This window comes from Strix aluco, chromosome 16 (genome assembly GCF_031877795.1).
Source record: "Strix aluco isolate bStrAlu1 chromosome 16, bStrAlu1.hap1, whole genome shotgun sequence".
NCBI lineage: Eukaryota > Metazoa > Chordata > Aves > Strigiformes > Strigidae > Strix > Strix aluco.
The window spans coordinates 5618688-5639792 of NC_133946.1; the positions used below are offsets into that span (position 1 = coordinate 5618688).

Consider the following 21105-nt stretch of genomic DNA (forward strand, 5'->3'; position numbering starts at 1 on the left):
AAAGCTAAGGATTTTTCAGTTTCCCATGCCCTGCCAGCAAGCAGGGGTACAAGAAGCTGGGAGGGAGCATGGCCAGGACAGCTGACCCGAACTTGCCAGAGGGCTATTCCATACCATCGAGGGTCAGGCTCAGCAGATAAACTGGGGGGAGTTGACTGGGAAGGGCCGATCGCTGCTTGGGCATCGGTCAGCAGGTGGTGAGCTATTGCATCGTGCATCACTTCTCTTTTCTTGGGGTTTATTTCTTTTTTTAATTATATTCCTTTTTATTTCAATAATATTTTATTATTATTGTTGTTATTACATTTTAGTTATTAAACTGTTCTTATTTAAACCCATGAGCTCTAAGGCTGCATATGCTTAGCAGCTGGCTGGGCTTAAACCATGACAAGTGTGAAAATCTCTTCAGAGATGTTTGTGAACATCATTTGACAGTTTTCTCCTTAAATGCTGATCTTCAGGCCACTTGCAAGCGGGATCAAAGGCTTGCAGTGCTTAGAACCCACCGCATACACATGCAGAAGAAGAAAGAAGAGGAGGTTGAACATCTTGAGGAAAATACCAATTGGCTTCATCGTGTTGAAAACGAAATGCGCCTCCTGAGTCAAGATGGGTGTATACCAGAGGTAAAATGCCTTTCGCTTCAAGGGCATATTTCATGCATTGTAGCATCATCTGACTAGTTAAGAACAGATTATTACTATTTTTTTCTCTCTTCATCTCACTTCTACTCATGACTTCTAGCCTTCAGGGTGGCTTCAAATTCCAGTGTTAGCTGTTTCTCTTCTTCTGCCCTAAAAGTACTTCATTGTTTGTGCAAGTATTCCTTGTTCATGAAAGTATATGATTACATACAAAAATGCGTACTAAAAGGGGAATAAGTATGCTATGGCTGAGCAGTTCAAATGGCTGCCAGAGTGTTGATCCTGCTGCTGGCCATACACTTCTAGTCTTGCCTTTACAGTAGCTCCTGATGCTCATCAAACCATGTGACAACCTAATTCTTGGCCTGGCCAAAAAAAAAATTATTTTTTGGAGGGTGCTAAGGAAGGAGTGGGAAGGGGGAAAGAAGTGGGAGTTGTGTTAAGTTCTCTGCCAAGTTATAGCAAGTAGAGTCAGCTCAGTGTGGCCTCAGACAAGCACCAGAGCTGGCAGAAGGGAAGGGATGAAGGTCTGTGCAGGAACAAGGAGAAGAGGAAAAGAAAGGTGGGAGGTTGTTTCTCCCTGCCTTTTAGTTTGAGCCAGCAATTGGAGTGGCTTAAATGATAGTGTAATGAGCACTTGTGACTCATATAATGGAATATATTTTAATACCTGTATTTTTATTGGGACGACTAAAATGTGTTGATATCTTAATATTTCAAACAGGATACTGGCATGTCAGGAAGATGACTGAATACAGTGAAGTCTTGTCCCAGACATTGTCACTGAAATTCAGATATGGAGCAAGTACACAAGAAAAGAAGCAAACATATTTTTAGTTCTGCATAGCTATACATACATGTGTGCCTATTGGATTCTTAATGATAATTACAGCACACCCACTATTGGTCAAAGGAATTTACAAAGCAATATTTATGCATGTAAATAAAAATCAAACAATTCATACTTTTCTACCATAAAACTTTATTATAATGATATAGATCCACTCCATCTTTTCAATATAGGGCTAATGAATATTTGTTTTAATCTAAATTTTAGTTTTTCGCTATCTGTTTCATGTGCAAGTGTTTGTTTTTTTCTCTCTGACTTCCCAAGGAACTCCGTAAAGATCTGCAGTGTTGTCATTTAAACCTAGAAGTTAAGGACCTGAAAGCCCAGATTGAGCACATGTTATCTCTGATGTCCCTTCAAGATCAGCATTATAAGCAGACAGAAAAGTAAGTATGGTTTCATATCAGGTGTGAGAAGACATTTGTAACTTCAGAAGACATATCTAGAATTTAGTTTTAGTTGAAATGGAAGCAAGATTTTTCTCAAACTTTTTTTTCCTAGGTTATAATTGTGTTTTATTAAGCAAAAAGATATGTAAAATAATAATCACTTCATAAATCTTGGTCTGTATCCACCATTGCTTAACAGAAACTGCAGGTATACTCTAGTACTTATTTCTATTTAAATTTCTTTTTTGCATAGTTTTTACAAATTGTTCAATAGATCATGGTGTCTTAATTTCTTCTGTGTTGAACACCAGTATTGATTTTTTTATAAGTGTTTGTGTTCTTATTTAATTTCTTGAACTGTAGACATCAGTTTGCCTGTATTAAACATTGTTACTATGAAACGCTTATACAGCTAGTCAAACTGAAAAAAGCTGAATTTTCAGGTAAGCATCAGCTCTTTTTCTGTTATCAGTCTCTTGAAAACGTTGGATACTAGCTTTCAGAGTGTGACATAAGGAATGGGAAGTAATCGCAAGTCTGTTCAGAAAATAAGTATATTAAATATATAATTAAATTTAAAGTCCAAAATGAATAACCAGCTTTTCTTCCTCCTTTGGAGAAAAGACACCATAATCATTATAAAAAGTAATACATAAACCTGCAAAACTGAAAGCAAAATTTTTAAAGCTACATTGTAGTAACTACCAAGTTGCTTGTTGGAGTTTTTATATACATATCCCTTTCCCTTTTGCTTGAACCTACTGTTTAGGCTTGCAACTGACTCCACAGTTAATGAATTCCTGTGTTCAGGTAGAATTCCTGAACTTCTGTTGCTTTAATTTGATCTGCAGTTTTGTGTGGATCTTAATGTGGTCCATTCTTTAATTAAAGATATTAATATCTAAAATTATTTGGACTAAGCTTCTAATAAGGTTCTATGCACATCTTATTAAGGTGTGTTTGGTTTCAACTGCACTATTTGGTTTATACTCTTCATATATCTGATACGTAATTTTGGAAAGTCAGAACTCAGTCAAGATAGACTGACACTATTTCTGTGGTGTTTGAGGGACTGAATATCTTTGACAATGAGGAAAAACTACACTTAGTAAATGCTTAGAATGAAATACAAGATTTTGCAAAAAAGAGAAATCAACTCTACTTAGTCATGAATATTTCTTTTCAGTGTCATGGTATTCCCCAAAAATACATTAAAATTAATTACACAGCAGAACTTGGCGGGGGTGGAGAGAAGGGCAAAAAAACACTCATATTCCTAATAGTGGCAGTGCTAGTGAGGATCAGATTAGTTACAAGTTAGTCATGTTAGTCTTGCCTCTTGTTGTTTTACAGAGTACTAAATACTTTGCTTCCACTTCTTCGCAAGCAACACCTGACTTTGAAAGAGGCTGGGTTGACAAATAATTTAACTGAGACTGAATTTGGGGAGGTTGAGCAGATGATTCAAAGACAAAAATCAGTAGCTTGGGCTGACCAGACTGAAAGGAAGGAACAAAATCAAAACCATGAACTAGAGCTGTCAGCTATCTTTGCATTCCCACAACTTGTGAGCAGACCAAACACCCCATGCCGTAAGTATATTATTCATTTGTTCTCTGCTGGAAATACTGTTAAATGTCTCCTGCAAAAGCTGTATGTCATCCATAAACACAGTGGATGCATGCTTTTGCAAATACTGAAGCCAAATGTAAAACCAAGACTCAGACCTGGTTTCTATAAATTATATACCATTGTTGATTAGATATAGGAAATAAATTTATCTTTTCAGTGGCTAGACACACTCTGCCAACAGGTAACTCCCTCATTCTCTTGTTGTAACATAGCTAGTGCTATGGATAGGCAGCACTTAACACGTGGAGCATTTTGAACACAGCTAATAATCCATAACATTGAAAGACATCCATAGGTAACAAGGGGAAAGCAGATAAATAATACTTCAGCTTCTCAAAAGCTGACAGTTGTGGAAGAGCATTGACCCCTGGAGCACTGTGAAATTAGTTCCCTGCTTCCTTTAGGTTTCCTTCTCTACACAGCTCACTCTGGGGTTGAGAGTTATTCTGCCCATTTATTGCCTCTCTTCTCATTAAGCATGTATGTGATTTTTGGCATATGTTTGTATTGCTGTTAATCATACCAGATAGTTGATGCCCAGTATTTCACTGTCTGCAGTGTAAAGGTCAGATTGTGTTGAGTGTGGGCTGGATTTTTTTTGTGGGGGTTTTTTTTGAGGGTGGGGGGTGTGTACATTTTAAAATTATTCTACACTTTAAGAAATAAAGACTCAGGTGCAATGGGTTTTCACTTAGATGTTGGTATTGTATATGTGCAAGACAAACATGAAGCTGTGCTCTTAGCTGGTATTTATTTTACATCATAGGCATGTTTTGATATACTTTTCCTTTTAGAGGAACTTTATTTTTCTGTCAGAAGAGGTAGGGAGGTCTACACAAATACCAATCCAGTAAACTTTGTAACTAAATGTTGACTGTGGAGTTTCTGTCTTGTCCTATGTGGGTTATCATTGTGAGTTTTAATTCCTGACGCAAGTAAGCTTCACTGGAGTTCTTGATTAATCTGTTCCACCTTTATTAAGTCCTGTGTTGTAAGAGGCTATATCTGCTTTTACTGAAATCGAAATTATTATTTAAATTGCACACAAACTTTTAAGGCGTAAACATTTCACTCCATTAAAATCATTAGACATCATTTGAGGGGTTGTCTTTCAACTCTTATGTGAAGGTTTTTTAATTATTTTCTTGTTTTAAATGTTGAGCTGTATGTTCACCTAAGTAAATGGACACCATATTTTTTCATTTAAGATGAACTTTTTTCAGCTGTAAATCGTGTCTTTCCCTGAAGATGTCCATAGAAATCTTTTGTGGTATTTTTGTTTACTCCTTGTTCTTTGAAAAAGGAAAGAGAGGAGACATTACTTTAACTCCTTTCCCTCTCTTATTAGATGCAGGAGAAAATATGGTAGAAATAATTGTTCTCCAAATTTTGTAACCTTCACATGAAAGGTTATGATAGTCTAACAAGACACTTCTCAGGGTTTCTCTCTTAGACGCTTCATCTGATTGCTCTTTCCATTTGTTTTCAACTAGTTGTTTAAATGTGGTGATAATTTTCATGGGGGTTGTCAGGATTTTTTTTTTCCAAATCACTGAAGACTTATAATGTTCACAAAGAATCTACCCTTCTCTCTCATTAGCAGCTTAAGTTGGTGAGGTAACACCAAGTAAGATTTCTTCAACAGCTTTTTCTCCTCAGTACTGCTTGTTAGTATAAGACTTATTGTTCAATAGGTAGCCATTGTACAAAAATTTCTAAACATAAGCCACTGTACAGAATAAGACATACTGTTAATAGGTACTAAAGTACTGAGAACTTGATATTAGACATTTCAATTTAAGTGAGAATTGGCTTTGCATACTGGAAGAAGTTCTAAAAATGATTAATTTGCCATTCAGTTATTTAAAACATTGAGATAACAAGCAAACATGAACAGTAGCAGCTCTGCTCAGAAAAATAAACTCTTTTCAAGCAATATTTTTGCAGTTACACTTTAATAGTAATGTATCCTTAACTAAAATACTACTGGTGTTGACACAATTATTTCCATACATCCTGGGAGGTGGGGTGGAAGAAAGTAATCCACTTATCAGTGCTTTAAAAATTTTCCTCTTGAGCACGAAATAAATGCGATGAAATAGCTCTTCAATTGTTTGTTTGAAATCACTTTTAAGGTATGTTGAACTATTAGCTGATAGTATGTTATGGAAATCGGTTTCTCCTGTGCAGAATGTATATGACAGACTAAGAAAAAAAGGCATAAATCAGAAAAAATACCTTAGCATAGGAAAATGTGAAGTAATACCACGACAACATCCTAGTCAGAAATAGGAAGGATGTAGTAATTTCTTTTTTCCTTTAAAGATGAAATAAATTATTCAAGAATCCAATTCCTTCTCCCTAAAGTCATCTCGGAAGTATGCTTGGCAAATGTTAGCAAGAGCTGACCTAAGAACTTAGTGAACAAATAAAAAGGAAGATTTATAGAGATCCCTTCACACCTTTGGCGCATTGATATTTTATTATTTACAATTTGTTCAAGATGTTGGGAAGGAAATGGTATTTTGCACCAAGATGAAAAAAAAAATTAGCCATGTGCTACACAGTGGTCATTAATCCTTATATAAAAATCCATATTTCACATGTAACATAATTGCACAGACTTCAGCTTGTCAGCAGGAAAGACCAATGCAGTTCATTTCTTGAGATTTGATTTCTATTTTTCAGTTAAGAGCAATCACTTTGTAAAATATCCAATTTAATATAAATATATGTCGCCTTGTGTTAGTGTCTCAAACTTCTTTCCTATATAATCTAGGGGAGAGGGTAGAGAAGTTAATTGGTGGCAATATAATGCCACCAATTAATAATATATTTCATATGAAACGTAAGCCTAGAGCATCTTAGAGGAAGAGAATGTACTAGGTCTGCTGGTAACAAATGTGATGTAAAGCTTTTAAACCTGTATTAAGAATTATTAATTATTGTACTATATTAAGAATAGTCTTTGAGATAAAAATACCTCTGCAAAAATGAGGTGCTACTCATGCAGAAAACAAGATTTATGAGGAAAACATAAATGTCTCTTCAGTGTAAGTTTATGAAGTTAATAATTACATATCTTTTGATGAACTCAAAAGTATCTAAGGATGTATGCAATATCCATGTGTTACCCATATTTGCAAATTTCAAATTCATTAATAAACTGCAACTAGCTGTTTAGTCACTATGCATTTAAAATGGTAGTGATGCAGAAAAACATCTGTACTTAAACTGCTGAGTTCTGCATGTCATAAAACCCGAGGCATTAATCATTACAGGAACTTAGTTAATAACACTGTAACCTTTTTCTGGCAGTCCTTTTAGAGAGAATATGACATAGTTCAAATGCAAATGAATTGTTATTGAGTGTTTTCACATAAAAATTAAAATGCTTTAAGTCACATAAATAACTTGTCTGATTATAAGCAGTGTCTCCAAAGGCTGAAGCACCTAAATAATTTCTGTAGAGTAGGAAAAGCTGTGAAAGCAGAGATTTAACTTCTCATAGGTTTCTTCAGAATTAACTACATTGCATGAGGTGATCCTGAAGAAGGAAGTCAGACTAGTAATTGATGTGGAAAAAGAATCTAAAAAGTGTTTAAAGGAAGGATAGCAAAGGTGAAAGGGTAGGGAATTTTATTCCAGGTATTGTTGAAAGGGTCTTAGACAAAGTTTTGAAAAATATATACCAAAGATGCTTACTTTGTTGTATGGATTGGTTTTGATATTACCTTCTTATAAGATCCTTCTTTCTATCAGGAGTTTCAAAATACCAAAGAAATTCAGGTGAATTCCAGTAATGCAAGAATCTTCATTTTTTTTATGAAGATTTCTTCCTTGGAAAGGGTCTCCTATTGCAATAAATAATATCAAGTCATAGTGAGAGAGGAAAAGATGAAGATGTTCTCTGGCCATTCATTCAACATCTTTTTCTATGGTCAAGTTATCAAGATAGTTAATTCTTGTGCTTAAAAACTGATTTTTATAGAAAGCTAATTGAAGCTCATAAGCTTTGCCAAGCACATGTAGTGATTCACTACAGGAATAGACCTCTTAATAGCTTGTTTTTCCTTTAACTTTTGTAACCTTTAAAAGCCTTCTGTAAATGTCTTGTTCAGAGCAAGTCAGAGATGTACATTACTAGCTGACTTAATCAGCAACCTCGTCCAACCAAGTAGTATTGCATAGTCACCTGTATCTGCAGTAGCACTACCATGGGTACCAGAAGTAGCTCTTGAAAAATTCACAATTTGTTCTAAGGTTATGTTCCTTGCTCTTACGGTTTGTTTAGACAATGCCATGTTAATGCAGCTATGCATGACAAGTAATTTGATCTAACAAAAAGTTGTTCTGCCATGCATGCTAACACACTCCACATGTAATGATTCAAGGAGTATTTTGTAAAAAACAGAGTATCTGAATCTTAAATTTCTGATTGTGCTTATTTTATGTGCTTATTTTACCATTTCAGAATTTTTAAAATACAATACCATCAAACTTAATCTAAAATGAAACATTAATTGTCTTTTAGTTTCAAGTTGTTCAAGTAAAAAAAACTTGTATATATTTACATTACATTTGTCCCACTGAGTGTATTCACATTATACTTCTTAAATAGTGGTTTTCCTTGGTAACTTAATTTTTGTTTCTTAAAATGTGACTGAAAACAAATTATTTTCAGAACGTCTACTGTTGTTATTGTCATTATGAAGCCTTAACATGGGGTTTCTGTAACATACCTTAACCATACTATCCACTCTGTATTAATCAGGTACTTTTTTTAAACAATTATTTATCAATGTATACTCTTATTTTTAAGTGTCCACCCATACTAACTATTTATTCTGACCTTCTTTATAAATTAGAATTGTTGTTTTGTGGAGGAAATGATGGTTTGCCACTATCGTTTTTGTTTACAAATATTTTAAACTTATATTAAGCTTGTGTATGCTTCATGAAACCATAAATGTGCAACTTCATGAACAACTCATCTATTTGTATCAAGTAAAGCACAGCTATGAAAAGAACATAAGTTAATTTGAAAATGTATTCGGGCCCCCATTCTTGGGTGTTGGTTAATGGAGAGCCATACAGTATTCATAGACTATGGACTGATGGGTGGAGAGCTCTGACTGGTATTTGCAAGTATTTCTGTGAATGGGAAAGTTCTTGGCACTGTTTCAGGCATCCCATTTCCGGAAGCCTTACTGTACATTACCATTGAGAGAATGGAATTGATTTACAGGAAAAAAAAAGAAAAAGCATCCATTATCTCCCCTTGTCACAAACATCCGAAAGTAAAGTCAATTTATTATTTTGCATGGCAGGAAAAATTGGGGTGTAGTTGTTTGTAGTAAAAGACTTGATTAAAAGTAGTAAAAGCATCTGTCTTGTATACAGGAAAGATTTGTCTGATATTGAACAGCTTTCTCATGCTGTCCTATATGATTTTTAGGTATTTTTTTCTCACGCTGTATAAAATAGTACATCTGACCACTGGAACTCACAAGAACACAGCCTGGATTTTTGCTTTTTTCGGTTCACAGCTGTTGTTTGCGAAACTGTTGTGAAACTGGCCTTCACAGTGACGCCTTTGGGTCACATGAATATTAAATAATTGAGATGCATTTACTAGACCTTGTTTGCAATTTGGAATTCCATGAGTCAGTTGTTAAAAGAATGAAAATGTATGATTAGTATTGTAATTGGATCAATCATTGGTAGCCCAGAAATGTTTATTGAAATGAATACATTAATATTTGATTTCACTTTAGCAGAACAACCTGGTAGACTTAATTTAGCGCAGTTTCCAGAAATAATCCCCTTACTCATGTATTAACATGAGTTACAGAAGAAGAGAAGTCTTGGCCATTATTTTGTCCCAAACGTCAATTAGAACTAACCCAATTCATCAGAGTCGTTTTGTCATGAACTCTACTGCCTTTTGCTGTGACTCATGTTTCACAAATACTGCGTTCTGCTTTTCATATTAACCCATAGGGCTGTCAATATGTAATATTGCTATATTTCTCTCCTGATAATTCAGTTCTTCAGAGTAGTCTTCTGGGACAGGTAATACAACAAACTAATGACCAAAACCACCTCATATCGTTTGATGGTTGGTCACTGGAGGAAGACTTTTATTTTTAATTTCCAAGTGAATCTCTTTAAGAAAAATAATATCTAAAAGAATTCTGACAATTATCTTTTATAATAATCAGTCTGAAATTAAAGATAAGCAAATGTGATCTATTCTCCAAAATATACTTATTTTTAAAGAGAAGCACTGTAGCTGAAAGCACTAGCTAGGGAAATACTGCTTCTAAATTTTTCTCTTAAACTACTCTATCAGGTTAACTGCGGATGTTTCTGTAGAGTATATAGTGATTCATTTTCGTGTATTAAATAAAAAGTAAACTTAATAGCACTGAATCATGATGATTATTCTGATGCAAAAGATTGAACTGGCTGTAAAATGTGAAGCCAATACACTATCATTTCCCTGCCTTATTATGGAACAGGTTTGGAGATTTTCTTTACAGTTGGAATGTATTGTTTGTCTTTAAGTAGAGAAGTAATGATTAACATTAGACATCCATTCAGGAACTAATTAGATTTGTTCTTTAAGAAAATATGAATAGCCATACTTGCTCTACCATTATGTCATGTTCAGTACCCTGTATTTAGTAGTTCTCAGTAACACACTCCAAAGACAGTGAGAACAGGACAAATGTAGAGACAGCTGACTTTTTTTCCAGTTCCAATGCGATGGGAAATCCCATTGAACCAATCTCATGTAATAATTGCCAGTAGGTATCTTAAGTTTGTCAAATCTGTATTTTGTAACCCCTTTATGCTTATGGGATTTGCCACAGCATGCTGCAGCAAGCTGAACAGTGTAATTGTTCTGTGGGAGATAGGGATTGCTCTTAGTGTTGAAATTAGTATATGATATGAATGGGGTATCTACTGTTTGGTACTGGAAGGATTAATTCCTTATTAATCTCATATGTGATATTTTATTAATGTATTATATACTGTCTCAGTTGTTCCTAACTAGGAATATACTTTTGTCTCAATTTTCTGTGTTCATTCATTGGAATATTTAGGCAATAAGATAAAGCATATGCTAAAGCATGTAACATACACATGCATCCCACCTGCAATCACTCAACAATATCATGTTAAAATTGAGTATCCTGGGAGAAAGCATTGCCTAAAATTGTCATACAAACACTTTGGTTTTAGTAGGCATGACCTGCTATGAAAGGAATGTCTCTTCTGTGTTGCTTTAATACTGGAAGTTCATATTTGCCACTAAGTCCTTAGTTTTGGAGCTTTTTCTTTTTCCTTCGTCATTTAGGATTTAGGGGATCTAGTTCTCCCTGGTTCTAGCTGTCCCAGTGCAATATAAGCCACGTAGTGGCAGATAACCTTTCTAAAATTGTTTGCTGATATATTTGGTGCTTGTTTAGACGAAATTATGCTGAAACTTATTATTTAGGAAAGGCAAGGTATGGTGGTTTAGTTTGAGGCATATTACTTTTGTGTCAGCTTGGGGTACTAAATTTTCTTTCAATAAGAATTTTAATGTATGTAAATATTAAAGTATGCCTTTAAATATGAGTTTTTAATAATATTGAGTAGCCTTTCAAGTATTTGAAAATAGGTTCTCAAAAAAATACCTTTTTTAATGGGAAATACTTCAATATGACTATTTGAAGTCATCTGAAATCTATAGGATTAGTGATTTTGTAGCAGCTATTGTTGTCTGAGCCCATTTTATTTAAACTTGTCAATGGCAGCTATTAAAAACACCTAGAAAAAATTAGCAACTGGCTTCAGTATTTTGTGTCCTTATTAGGACAGAAATAAAACCACTGGTATTCCTTTATTTTGTGGGTTTAAATGGGGTTTTTTGCTGTATTTGTTTACTTCAGATCATAACTGTTGGGAGCTATATACTGCATAACAGCAAGCTAACATGGAATTGTGGTTGTGGTTGGTTTTTTTGTCACATATTTGGTTTATGTTATTTAGTGAAGCCAAGTTGCTGGTGATGTTTTTGTTTACTTGTTTACTGTGTTAGGAGCAACTTAATGCTTTCACAAAAGGCTTTGAGAAGGGACACTTCCTGAATATTTTATATGCTTTCCAATATTTAACTGACAAGAAAAGCTAGTTTTTGTTTTAGCTTTGTTTTACGATGAGCTTCATTCCAGAAATAAATAGATTTTAAAAATAGGTCTGGGTTTTTACTAACAGCTTATATTTGCCCTATATAGAATTACTGCAACTATCTTTTTATTAATGTGTTTGTATTACAGTATGAAATACTGTTTATTATGATGAAATTCAACAAATTATTAATGCTGGCAAAACTTTTGTGTTCTTTACCTATTTAGTTCATGTTTTAAATGCTTGCATTTACAGTTAATTTAAAAATGCTTCCAGTATTTAGTCATGGAGAAGCTTCTAAAACTTGGCACTCAGCAAAATGTTTCTCCATCAGACTTCCTTCCCAGTAACTTTAGGACATTAGCAAAACCTCAGTGTCTTACAGCAAGCAAACTTTCTGAAAGTGGAACTTCCCTGTCCTAATGTAACAACAGACAAATAGAATTCTCTAACCATTATTTTTCCCAAAACACACACTTTCAGATGCATATGAACAGGAGGACAACCTAATAAATGGATTTTTTTAAAACATGTCCTGAAATGTTTAGTAGATAGTTATTTCAAACACTAGATTGGAATCCTCAGATAAAGCTTATTCTTGTATTTAATAATATAAGCTGTCAAAAAATCTTTAAAAGAAAGTTTGGCCTCAATTTTTGTTTTTGATGACTACAAAATATTTATTTTGAAGAAAAGAAATGTTAGTCTTTCAATAGAAGAATAATACTGTCCTCATGAAACCAAAATTAAAGAGCAAGCACATTAATGAAGCATAGCATCTTTGGTAAGTGTCACAGACTACATATTGAAAATAGTAAGTTTCTTGCTTGTTGCCAACAAAATCGTACCATATCTTGGAGAAAAATGTTTTCATTGAAGTAGGCTTATATTCTTTCTGGAGGCAGTAAAAATTATTTGGGGGACACACAGGCCCTGTTTTACTTCCCTTTCACTGCTCATGGAGAATATTTTGAATTAGCTTAATGTTTATATTGCAACCCAAGCTACTGTGTCTCAGCAACCTGTTGCACTTCACCTGGTGAATGCTGATAGTGATTTAGACTAAGATTAGGTATGAGAAAATAATGCCTTTTACATTTTAACAAAAAATCCTTTCCATGTATGTAGTGAACTGTACACAGGCACACACACACACAAATTCACAATTCAGTTATTTCATGTCCAGTAGCCCTCTCAGGCCTGGGTTTTCCATGTTTGTGTTTCTTCAAAGCTGAAAACAGCATAATAGTTGTAGTTGTTCATGTAATTGTCGAGGCATCTTTTCCCATAAGCAATTTAGCCTTAATTATAACTTGCTTTTATTGTTTATGCATTGTTGGATAAGATGATGCATATTTGTTGAACCATCATAGTTTAAACATTGTTCTTCCTGAAACTGAGCCTTTGAGTGAGGAATAAATGTTTGCTTTGTTTTTTTCAGTGGTTTCACTATTGAATTAAGTTCTGGCAACATAGAGTAGATTTGTGGCCTATATATTAGCATTTAATTTACTTGCTACTTGTACACACTTGGATACTACCCATTTCATCCTCCCAGAACAGGTCTAGGTCTCATGGTAGTCTTTAAATCCTTTCCTGTCTCCTCACAGCTCTAATTTGTATCTTTTAATTGGGCATCATCTCATGTAGCTGGGCATGAGGAATCCATCATATGGTGTGTCTAGTTCCAAAGTGTGTACAAAAAAACTGGTGCCGAGATCATCCTTCATCCTTTGGCAGCTTTCCTTCAATGAGGCTCTTAGTTGAGCCTTTTCCCCAAGACATCTGAGGGTACTTGGGGAATTGGCATTGTTAAAGCCTCTTGACTATGGCAGATTGGGTTGCAACTGGGCAAGGAGTTCAAAATTAGATGGGGGCTGGGAAGTGGTAAACAGAGAAAAGACTACAGTGATTTAAGCTTTTCTTTTTGTAAGAAATCAAACTTGGTGGGGAATAATGCAATATGTATATTTAATCCATTTTCTTTCTCGTCAAAGAATTTTTATGGAACAGCTAAAATGCCTTGTTAACACACAAGAGAGAACTAAAGAAGTGTTCAGACTGAGGAGTTCAAACTGCCTTGCTTACTCAGAGGCAAAAAACCAACAGAATTTTAGAATAAATAAATATTTATTAACACTGTTAAAGGAATGCCATAGTTAATTCCTGAGTAACTTGCAGCAATTTAAAAAACAGGAGCTCTTTTTACAGTGTAGTTGCTCATAGGAATGAAGGGGGCAGTGCGGAAAGGGGTACTATGGTGCTGTGGCTACCAGCTGAAGTGGGGCCAATCCATAGACATTTTAAGAGTAGTAGTCTACTTCATTTTTTAACTTTGCACTGAAAGTTAAATACAGGAGCACTTGAGGTTTTGACAGCCCTCTCCTACTCTTTATTTTTTTTGCTATTAACTAATTAAGTCACTGCTAGCCTAGCCATTTGAACAGTGGTCTGTCTTAATTATTCTCCTTTACTGAAAACTTTGAGAGGCCTTTTTTCTCTTTAGAGACTGCCTTAATTACCACCTGCTTGAAAATAAAAATATTATGACACTTCAAGAAAAACACTATAAATCAGGATGAATGGGAACGGCCAATTACTGCTGCATTGCTTACTTTGTTATTTTTAAGGCTGGCGTTTTTAGGAAAGAGCTTTTTTTCCGGAGTTGATACACTGAGATGACAGGATCTGAGTAACTTCTTTCTGTCCCCTTTTCCAAAATACTACTTTCTCATTTGAAATGTCAAAGAATTTTGCCCCTTTAAGTGATTCCGTGTCCCTCCTTTTACAACAGTCTCTCTCATTCTACTGCATTATGCTTGCTAGGGAAGAAAAATTACTGGGATCATCAGGCAGCTGTAGATTACCATGATAGTATCATTTTACATTAAATTAAGAGTTTGTCATGATAATGTGATTATTTTCGATACTCTTACTCTTTCATTCCCTGTTGTCATGTGTCATCTTACTTGTGATTACTTGTAATATCTCTGGGATTAACTATACCAGCCTATGCATATTTATAATATTTTGAGTGTCACAGAACAAATGCTACCATCTGGACAATGCTGCAATAAGAATAATTTCAGTTATATGATCAAATTAATATGTAAATTAAATAAATAGTATTTGTAATAATGTTTACTAATAAACATATTTCAGCAGGGAAGAGGCGGGAACAAGAAATGTTTTAGTAGTAAATATAGGTAAATGGTGCTAACCATTGTTGCCTATGTTGCACAGGTACAACTTTTGGTACACCATCAGAAGAAATGAATAAAAATACACAGGAAATAGTAGAATCTGTAGTACCACCACAGAAAAGAACTAGGCGGAAGCTAATGGACTCTCCAGTCACAGCTCAAAGTCCTGCTGCATCCAAGCACTCCAGCCTCTTTCATCTGGAGGATTCTCTTACCAAGGACGTTCGCCCTATTGTGTACACGCCAGAATTTTGCAGAAAGCCAGTACAAAGCTGCTGTACACAGACTGTGATAAAGAAAGCTTTACACCTTGCAGGCCTTCAGGAAGGCAATGCATGTAATACACATATACCAGTGAAAAAGGCAAATATTATGGACTCCACATGTGATATAATCCCAGAGTGTGATGAAGCCAACATGAACTCAACAGTCATTCTGTATGAAGAGACAGGTGAAACAACTGAAATGTCTACTGACTCATCCGTGGAGGAGTCACAGCCATGCAGCAATAGCATTCTGCAAAGGTATTTTCTGTTTATATGGGCAAGGAATATTACCCAAACAATTTAATCGTGTTTATCTTTATGTGGGTTTTTCCATTGATGTCAATTTTGTTTGTAAACCCAACATTTTGAGAATCAAACCCTCGGTTTCAATCAGCATCAGGTTCAATTCTGTCATTATTTGAAATCAGTGGTATGTTAGCAACAACAGATGAAGTTGAAAGCTTATCTTGTAGTACAAGATATGTACTGAAAAGAAAATTTTTGAATTTGTGATGCCTCAGGTAAGTTACTTTCTCTAAGCCTTACTTAATCTGTCTATAAAATGGATGCCTTAAGCTCTTTGACTTTGAGAGATGCCATGTATGTGTGAAGTCCTGTGAAGCTGCCTCAGGTAACACTGAAACAAACTTCTGATACTGTTATTCAACTTAACATATATTTATTAACAATTAGGAACAATTTCACTTCTACCAAGAATAGGTTTTAAAAAAAATAATTCTTTGATTTCAGACTTGATTTCTCTTCCTTAAAAAACAAAAATCCTACTTCAGTACTTGAGAAGCCCTCGTACATGTCAATGACTTCTGCTGCTGAGAGAAAAAGAAAGGTATTAAGGTAAGGTTAAACTAACTCTTCTATACAAATGAGTTTGTATTAATTTATTATGTTCTCACTTCAGTTTGAGTATTATATTTCAAATCTGAAAACCTCTTACACAAGTCATCTGGACCTACATATGACATGTTCTGTCTCAAATATGTTTGACAATTCAATTATTTATTTTTTTTTTCCTGGCAAGTTGAGTAGAATCTTTTTTTTACTCTTGCTTTAGGAATTTCTGTTGTTTCAACAAGTACAAACTAATACCGTGTCTTCAGCTTCTGCTGTCTACTCAAAATAGAAGGATGACACACAATTCTGAAAAGAGGAATTCCATCATCAAATAAAAATCTAATTTGTTTGAAAATGTTAGGCCTTTACTGGAGCACAGTGGAAAATAAAAAGTGGAGAAAATTCTTAACAATACTTACATTGCCAGTGCCTTTGGTTTTCTGATAATTCATTTCCAGTCTCAGTTATTATGACTTCATTTTTGTGGTCTGCTCTGGGAAGAACTCCCATTTCATCACTTCTGTTTTATGACCCTGAAAGAGGCTTGTTTAGTAGGGGCAGCAGAAAAACCAAAACTGAATAGGCACTAAGTAGAATTGTACTTTTTTGTTTTCATTAATGTATTTAAGGATTAGCTATCAGGTCAGTACTGATGAAACAGCTTCTTTATTTACTTTTTTTCCTATCTTCTTTTTTTCTTTTTCCAAAAGCAAAAATTATTGCAGCCTTGTTAAGCTCATAGTATGAGTCACCTGATGCTAGACAGTGAGTGGAGTTGCCACCTCATAGGTCTTCTAAAGATGTTTCAAGACTGTTAGAACAAGTTCTATAGATAGATCACAGGACAGAGAACAAACTTAAGCACTTACTTGGTTTATTAGCATCTTTGAGATAGAAAGTCTTCCTAGAAGATCACAGATTTACCTGAGCCAATTTTAATGTTCCTGTTTTAGTTGCTATTAAATATTGTTCTGAACTGTTTTGCTAGGATGGCTTTAGGATGGAGAATAAACTGTATTGCTCTAGGCTGAGACAAGAAGCACATATCGCATTTTCAATTTTTCAATTAGTTGATTATGAGTTTAGCAAAATAAATCACCTGCTCTCTGAAACTGAGCTAGTTTTCTAGATTCTCTTTAGGGAGAGGTATGATAACTTTTGGAGCCTGATGTATCTTAAGGTAAATGTTCTAAGACAGACTTTAGGAGTACTTTCTTGATTATAAGTCTGTAATGATTTCCAAACATATATGCTTATCTCTTCCCAAAAGACTCTTTTATCTTGTTCCTTGTGTGTCTCAAACTTGTATTTTCAAGTTCCCAAGTCAGAATAACACTACAGGAAAATGCCACCATTTTTATATGCAGTTTTGAGGGATTATTTCTGCTGCCTCACTAAACCAAATGCTTTATGACTTTGTCAAATAGTTGGTGATGAAGAGAGGGAATAAAAGCTTATTTGTGAAGGAGGAAAGGAATATACTCTTCTCAGATAGCGTGTCATTTCCTTTCTCTTCTTTACTTGTTCCCCCTTTTCTCTCCCATACTTTCCCTGTTTGAAGTGGTTTGCTCCAGTTGTTCATCTCCTAGTAGCATTAGAATAAAAATATGGATTTCAGACATATTCTCTACATTAGAAATATAATTTCTAAGTTATATTGCTGGGACAAGGGTTAAGAGACAAGTCAGTCATAATACAGAGGCTGCTTTAACTAAGTAGCATTACATTCTTATTGGCATAAGGTCTCTTCCAAGAAGCATGCATGAATAGATTTTAGGACTGGCACAAGGCAGGTCTTAGTCCTTACTGCTTGCTATATATTTTCATTTGGGGAGAAAATTATTATTAAGCAAACTAGTGTAAGTTAGGGGACTATAAAGTAGGCATAATACAATATCATCATAGGAATGGGAAATGCATGGAAACTTGGGACGTAAATAGAATTAGCTTGTTTGTGGGGCTGTCTTACAGACTGGAACCGGGGAAGTTACCGAGGCAAGTGTAAAAGGGTGAGATCAGATAGGTTCATAATTTTCACTGTAGAACTTAAGTCCATCACATAAAAGGCTATAAACTGTAGAGGTTTTGTCTTAATGAATTTGAAGCTGTAACAGCTTTATTGCGGCTTAGCTGAAAAGTATTGTCTGCTATGGAGCCATCCCCTCCAACTGTGTTGGAGGCTGTAGGAAAATTATTGTAGCAATAAAAAATGTGATTTCACTAAACACAGCTTGGTCATTTCAAGGATTTTGTATGTGCATTAAGATTATTTCTTAGTATAATTTGTGTGCAATGACAGTCAAACTGGCTTCTGTGGTTTCCAAAACTGATGTGGCATATTGGTTGCATTTTAACATAAGTTGCCACATTAGATCTTATTTTCACCGTTGAAATTCTTGTAAATTTTTAAAAAGGAAAAAAGGGAACAATATCCATATATATCATAGATAAATTAGTTTATTTTTTGTATTCTGTTATGAACTATCAATACTAGATAATGTAATTTAATGTATTTCTACACTTCAAGGGCTAAGCTACTGTAATGTAGCTTAATCACTTCACTGAAAGCAAACTCTTTTCTGGCTATTTTTCCAGTTCTACAGCAAACACTGAGTTAGGCAGCCTGCAAGACCCTGTTTCTGCAAAACGCATTCGACAAGAGGTCTTGTTAAGCCATAGAGCTTTGAGAGTACCCAAAATGACAGGTAAGTGTCAAAACTTGATGTATGATAATGTATTGGTAACTGTGCTTGTACAGGAGGTCCGGAATTAAGGTTGATATTCAGTTTTGTCAATTTAACAGCATGTGTTGCTGTGATCAGTCCACTAAGCGATCTGTTTGAACAGTATATCCATTCATTCAAAAAAAAAAAAATTGAGTGTCAAACCAGCTATCTAGATGGTATCTAATCAAAACTCAGTATTACTACAAGCCTGCTGGGAAAACCTTTTTCTAAGAGTTAAGGTCTTCCACCAAAAATTGTTTGTCTACTTGTTGAGAAATTTGGTGAACTTGATTAACAATTTTATTTTTGCCCAGTGTGTTTTATCAAGAAATAAAATCCTCTAATAATTTCCATACCTGTTTTTAATTGCTTGCTTTGTTTTATAACACTGCACTGATTTCTTTTTACAGATATGGGTTTTTTAGAGATTTATTACTTAAACTTTGGGGCTATTTTGGGCCAATACAATAGCTGAAGAAAAATTATTTTAAAGCAATACTTAGGAATAATTTTGCTTCTAACAGATTGCTGATAATACTATTAGGTGGTATTCTGTGGAAGTCTGCTACAATTACACAACTTCTCTTTGAGGTATATAAATCTTTACTGTAACAAAATCACTTACAAATAATTTTTTCAGTAGATGTGCACAAACATCTTCTCCTCACAACTTTCCAAAAACCTCTGCTTTTCCTAGTGCATGGCTCTTAAGTTGCTTGGCAACTGCAGTAGACCTTAATGCACTAAATTCTTACAACTTTCCTTCTATGTCTACCCACTTGTCTCCTTTTCCTCTCTCTCTTCAGAAATACACTTAATGATCTTTCTTAGTCCAACTTCTTGGGCAGTTCAGAGGAGATCAAAGATAGTTTAAAGTCTTAGTCTGCTGTTCTTATGAAATAGTTGGATCGTGTAGCTTTTCCCAGTGGCTTGGGCAATACGCCAGTTTTACAGCATATATGTGTTTTTATGTAAGAACTGATGTGAGGGAGCAAGTACATAAGAATATTTATTATTCTCCATGAGAAATGTTGAGACTGTACTACAATAAACTTTCTGAAAAGTGTAAATATGAGGCTAAGCATTGTCTAACTGATAGTTGCTTATTGGCAAAGTGCACACACAGTTATATCGGTATCAATTTCTGCTACTGAAGACTGGGTTTTGAAGTTACCAAAATCAATCACAACTATGGTGTTATTAAAAAGCTATGTAATGAAGCAGCACATTCTGAAATAGAGACTAGATTTTTGATTTTTTTTCAAAGTTTAACTGAAGGTAAACTACATTTTATTTTCAAAAGCATGAATTACAGAAAAATGAAATATGACCAAATCCCTAACAGGAAGAGCTGCTTTCGGTTTGAGTAGACAAAAACTTTCTGCAATGACGTAGTGTTCATTTTTCAATACTGTTCTATAATAATAAGGATTAATAAAATTTTCATATATTTATACATTTTTATGTAGACCACTGTGTCTTTTTAATAGCATCTTGTGTCAACTGAGGGTCTAATCATAGGATTTTCTAGGCAATTAGCATACTGGATTACTGAGCTGAGAGTAATTAATTTTGATGTACAGAAATGGAGGCTTTCAATAAAGACAAGAAATATGTGTAAAAACTCTTAGATTTGCTCTGTAAAGGAGATCCAGATAGACCAAATGCTGCTTATGTTTATTGAATGAGTGTCTTGTCTTTCTGAGAATATTTCTTTCTTCACCAGGAATTAAACCGAGGAGCTTGAAGCAAGGACAGAATGTGCCAGCAAACCTAGTTCGAAGCCTTTCTGAAGGAAACGTAGCATTGGGTGTGAAATCAAGGACAACAAAAAATCTTTTACTTAATGTTTGTAAAAAAAAAAATAGGATTTAGTTCTAGGTTCATCCATATTTCAAGCAGGTTTGATGGATAGCAAGTGAGAACAGGGTGACTTAGTTTTCCTCTTGTGAATTCATTTGTTTTAAAGATGTCTCTCTCGTAATGCACTATTTCAGAAAGAACCACTTTTTGGAAATACGAGTATTTTGTTAATTTCTAAAATAAAACTAGGTTTTTTTGTCTCCTCTTAAGGCTTACAAATGTCTTCTGTATATGAAAAAATGAATAGGAAACTTCATTTGGACTTGGGAATGGAGAAATACACAGTACACCTTTTGCCATAATCTTTGTGAGCATTTCCCTGTGTTTATGACTAACAGGCTAATACTTCAGACAGTGAAAGTCTTTAAGGGGATCAGTGGTGCTGTAATTTTTAGATGCTACTTAAAACTACTTAACTACAGTCTTAATTTTTTAATGAGACTTTTGTGATACAAAAGTTAGAAAAATTGTTTTGACCTGCTTAAACTATTTTCACTGA

At 34.6% G+C, this 21105-nt stretch overlaps 1 protein-coding gene across 1 annotated transcript in view; it reads left to right on the forward strand.

Annotated features, from left to right (window-relative positions):
• The window catches only part of KIF18A (kinesin family member 18A), a 39269-nt gene extending 18459 nt beyond the window's left edge, over positions 1-20810 (forward strand). The window contains exons 10-16 of the mRNA XM_074841836.1: positions 462-626; positions 1759-1880; positions 3237-3475; positions 14940-15423; positions 15916-16020; positions 18613-18722; positions 20470-20810. Coding sequence (XP_074697937.1) covers positions 462-626; positions 1759-1880; positions 3237-3475; positions 14940-15423; positions 15916-16020; positions 18613-18722; positions 20470-20618 — 1374 coding nt within the window. The 3' untranslated portion in view covers positions 20619-20810. The remainder of the gene's footprint in view (positions 1-461; positions 627-1758; positions 1881-3236; positions 3476-14939; positions 15424-15915; positions 16021-18612; positions 18723-20469) is intronic.
• The last annotated feature ends 295 nt before the right edge of the window (positions 20811-21105 follow it).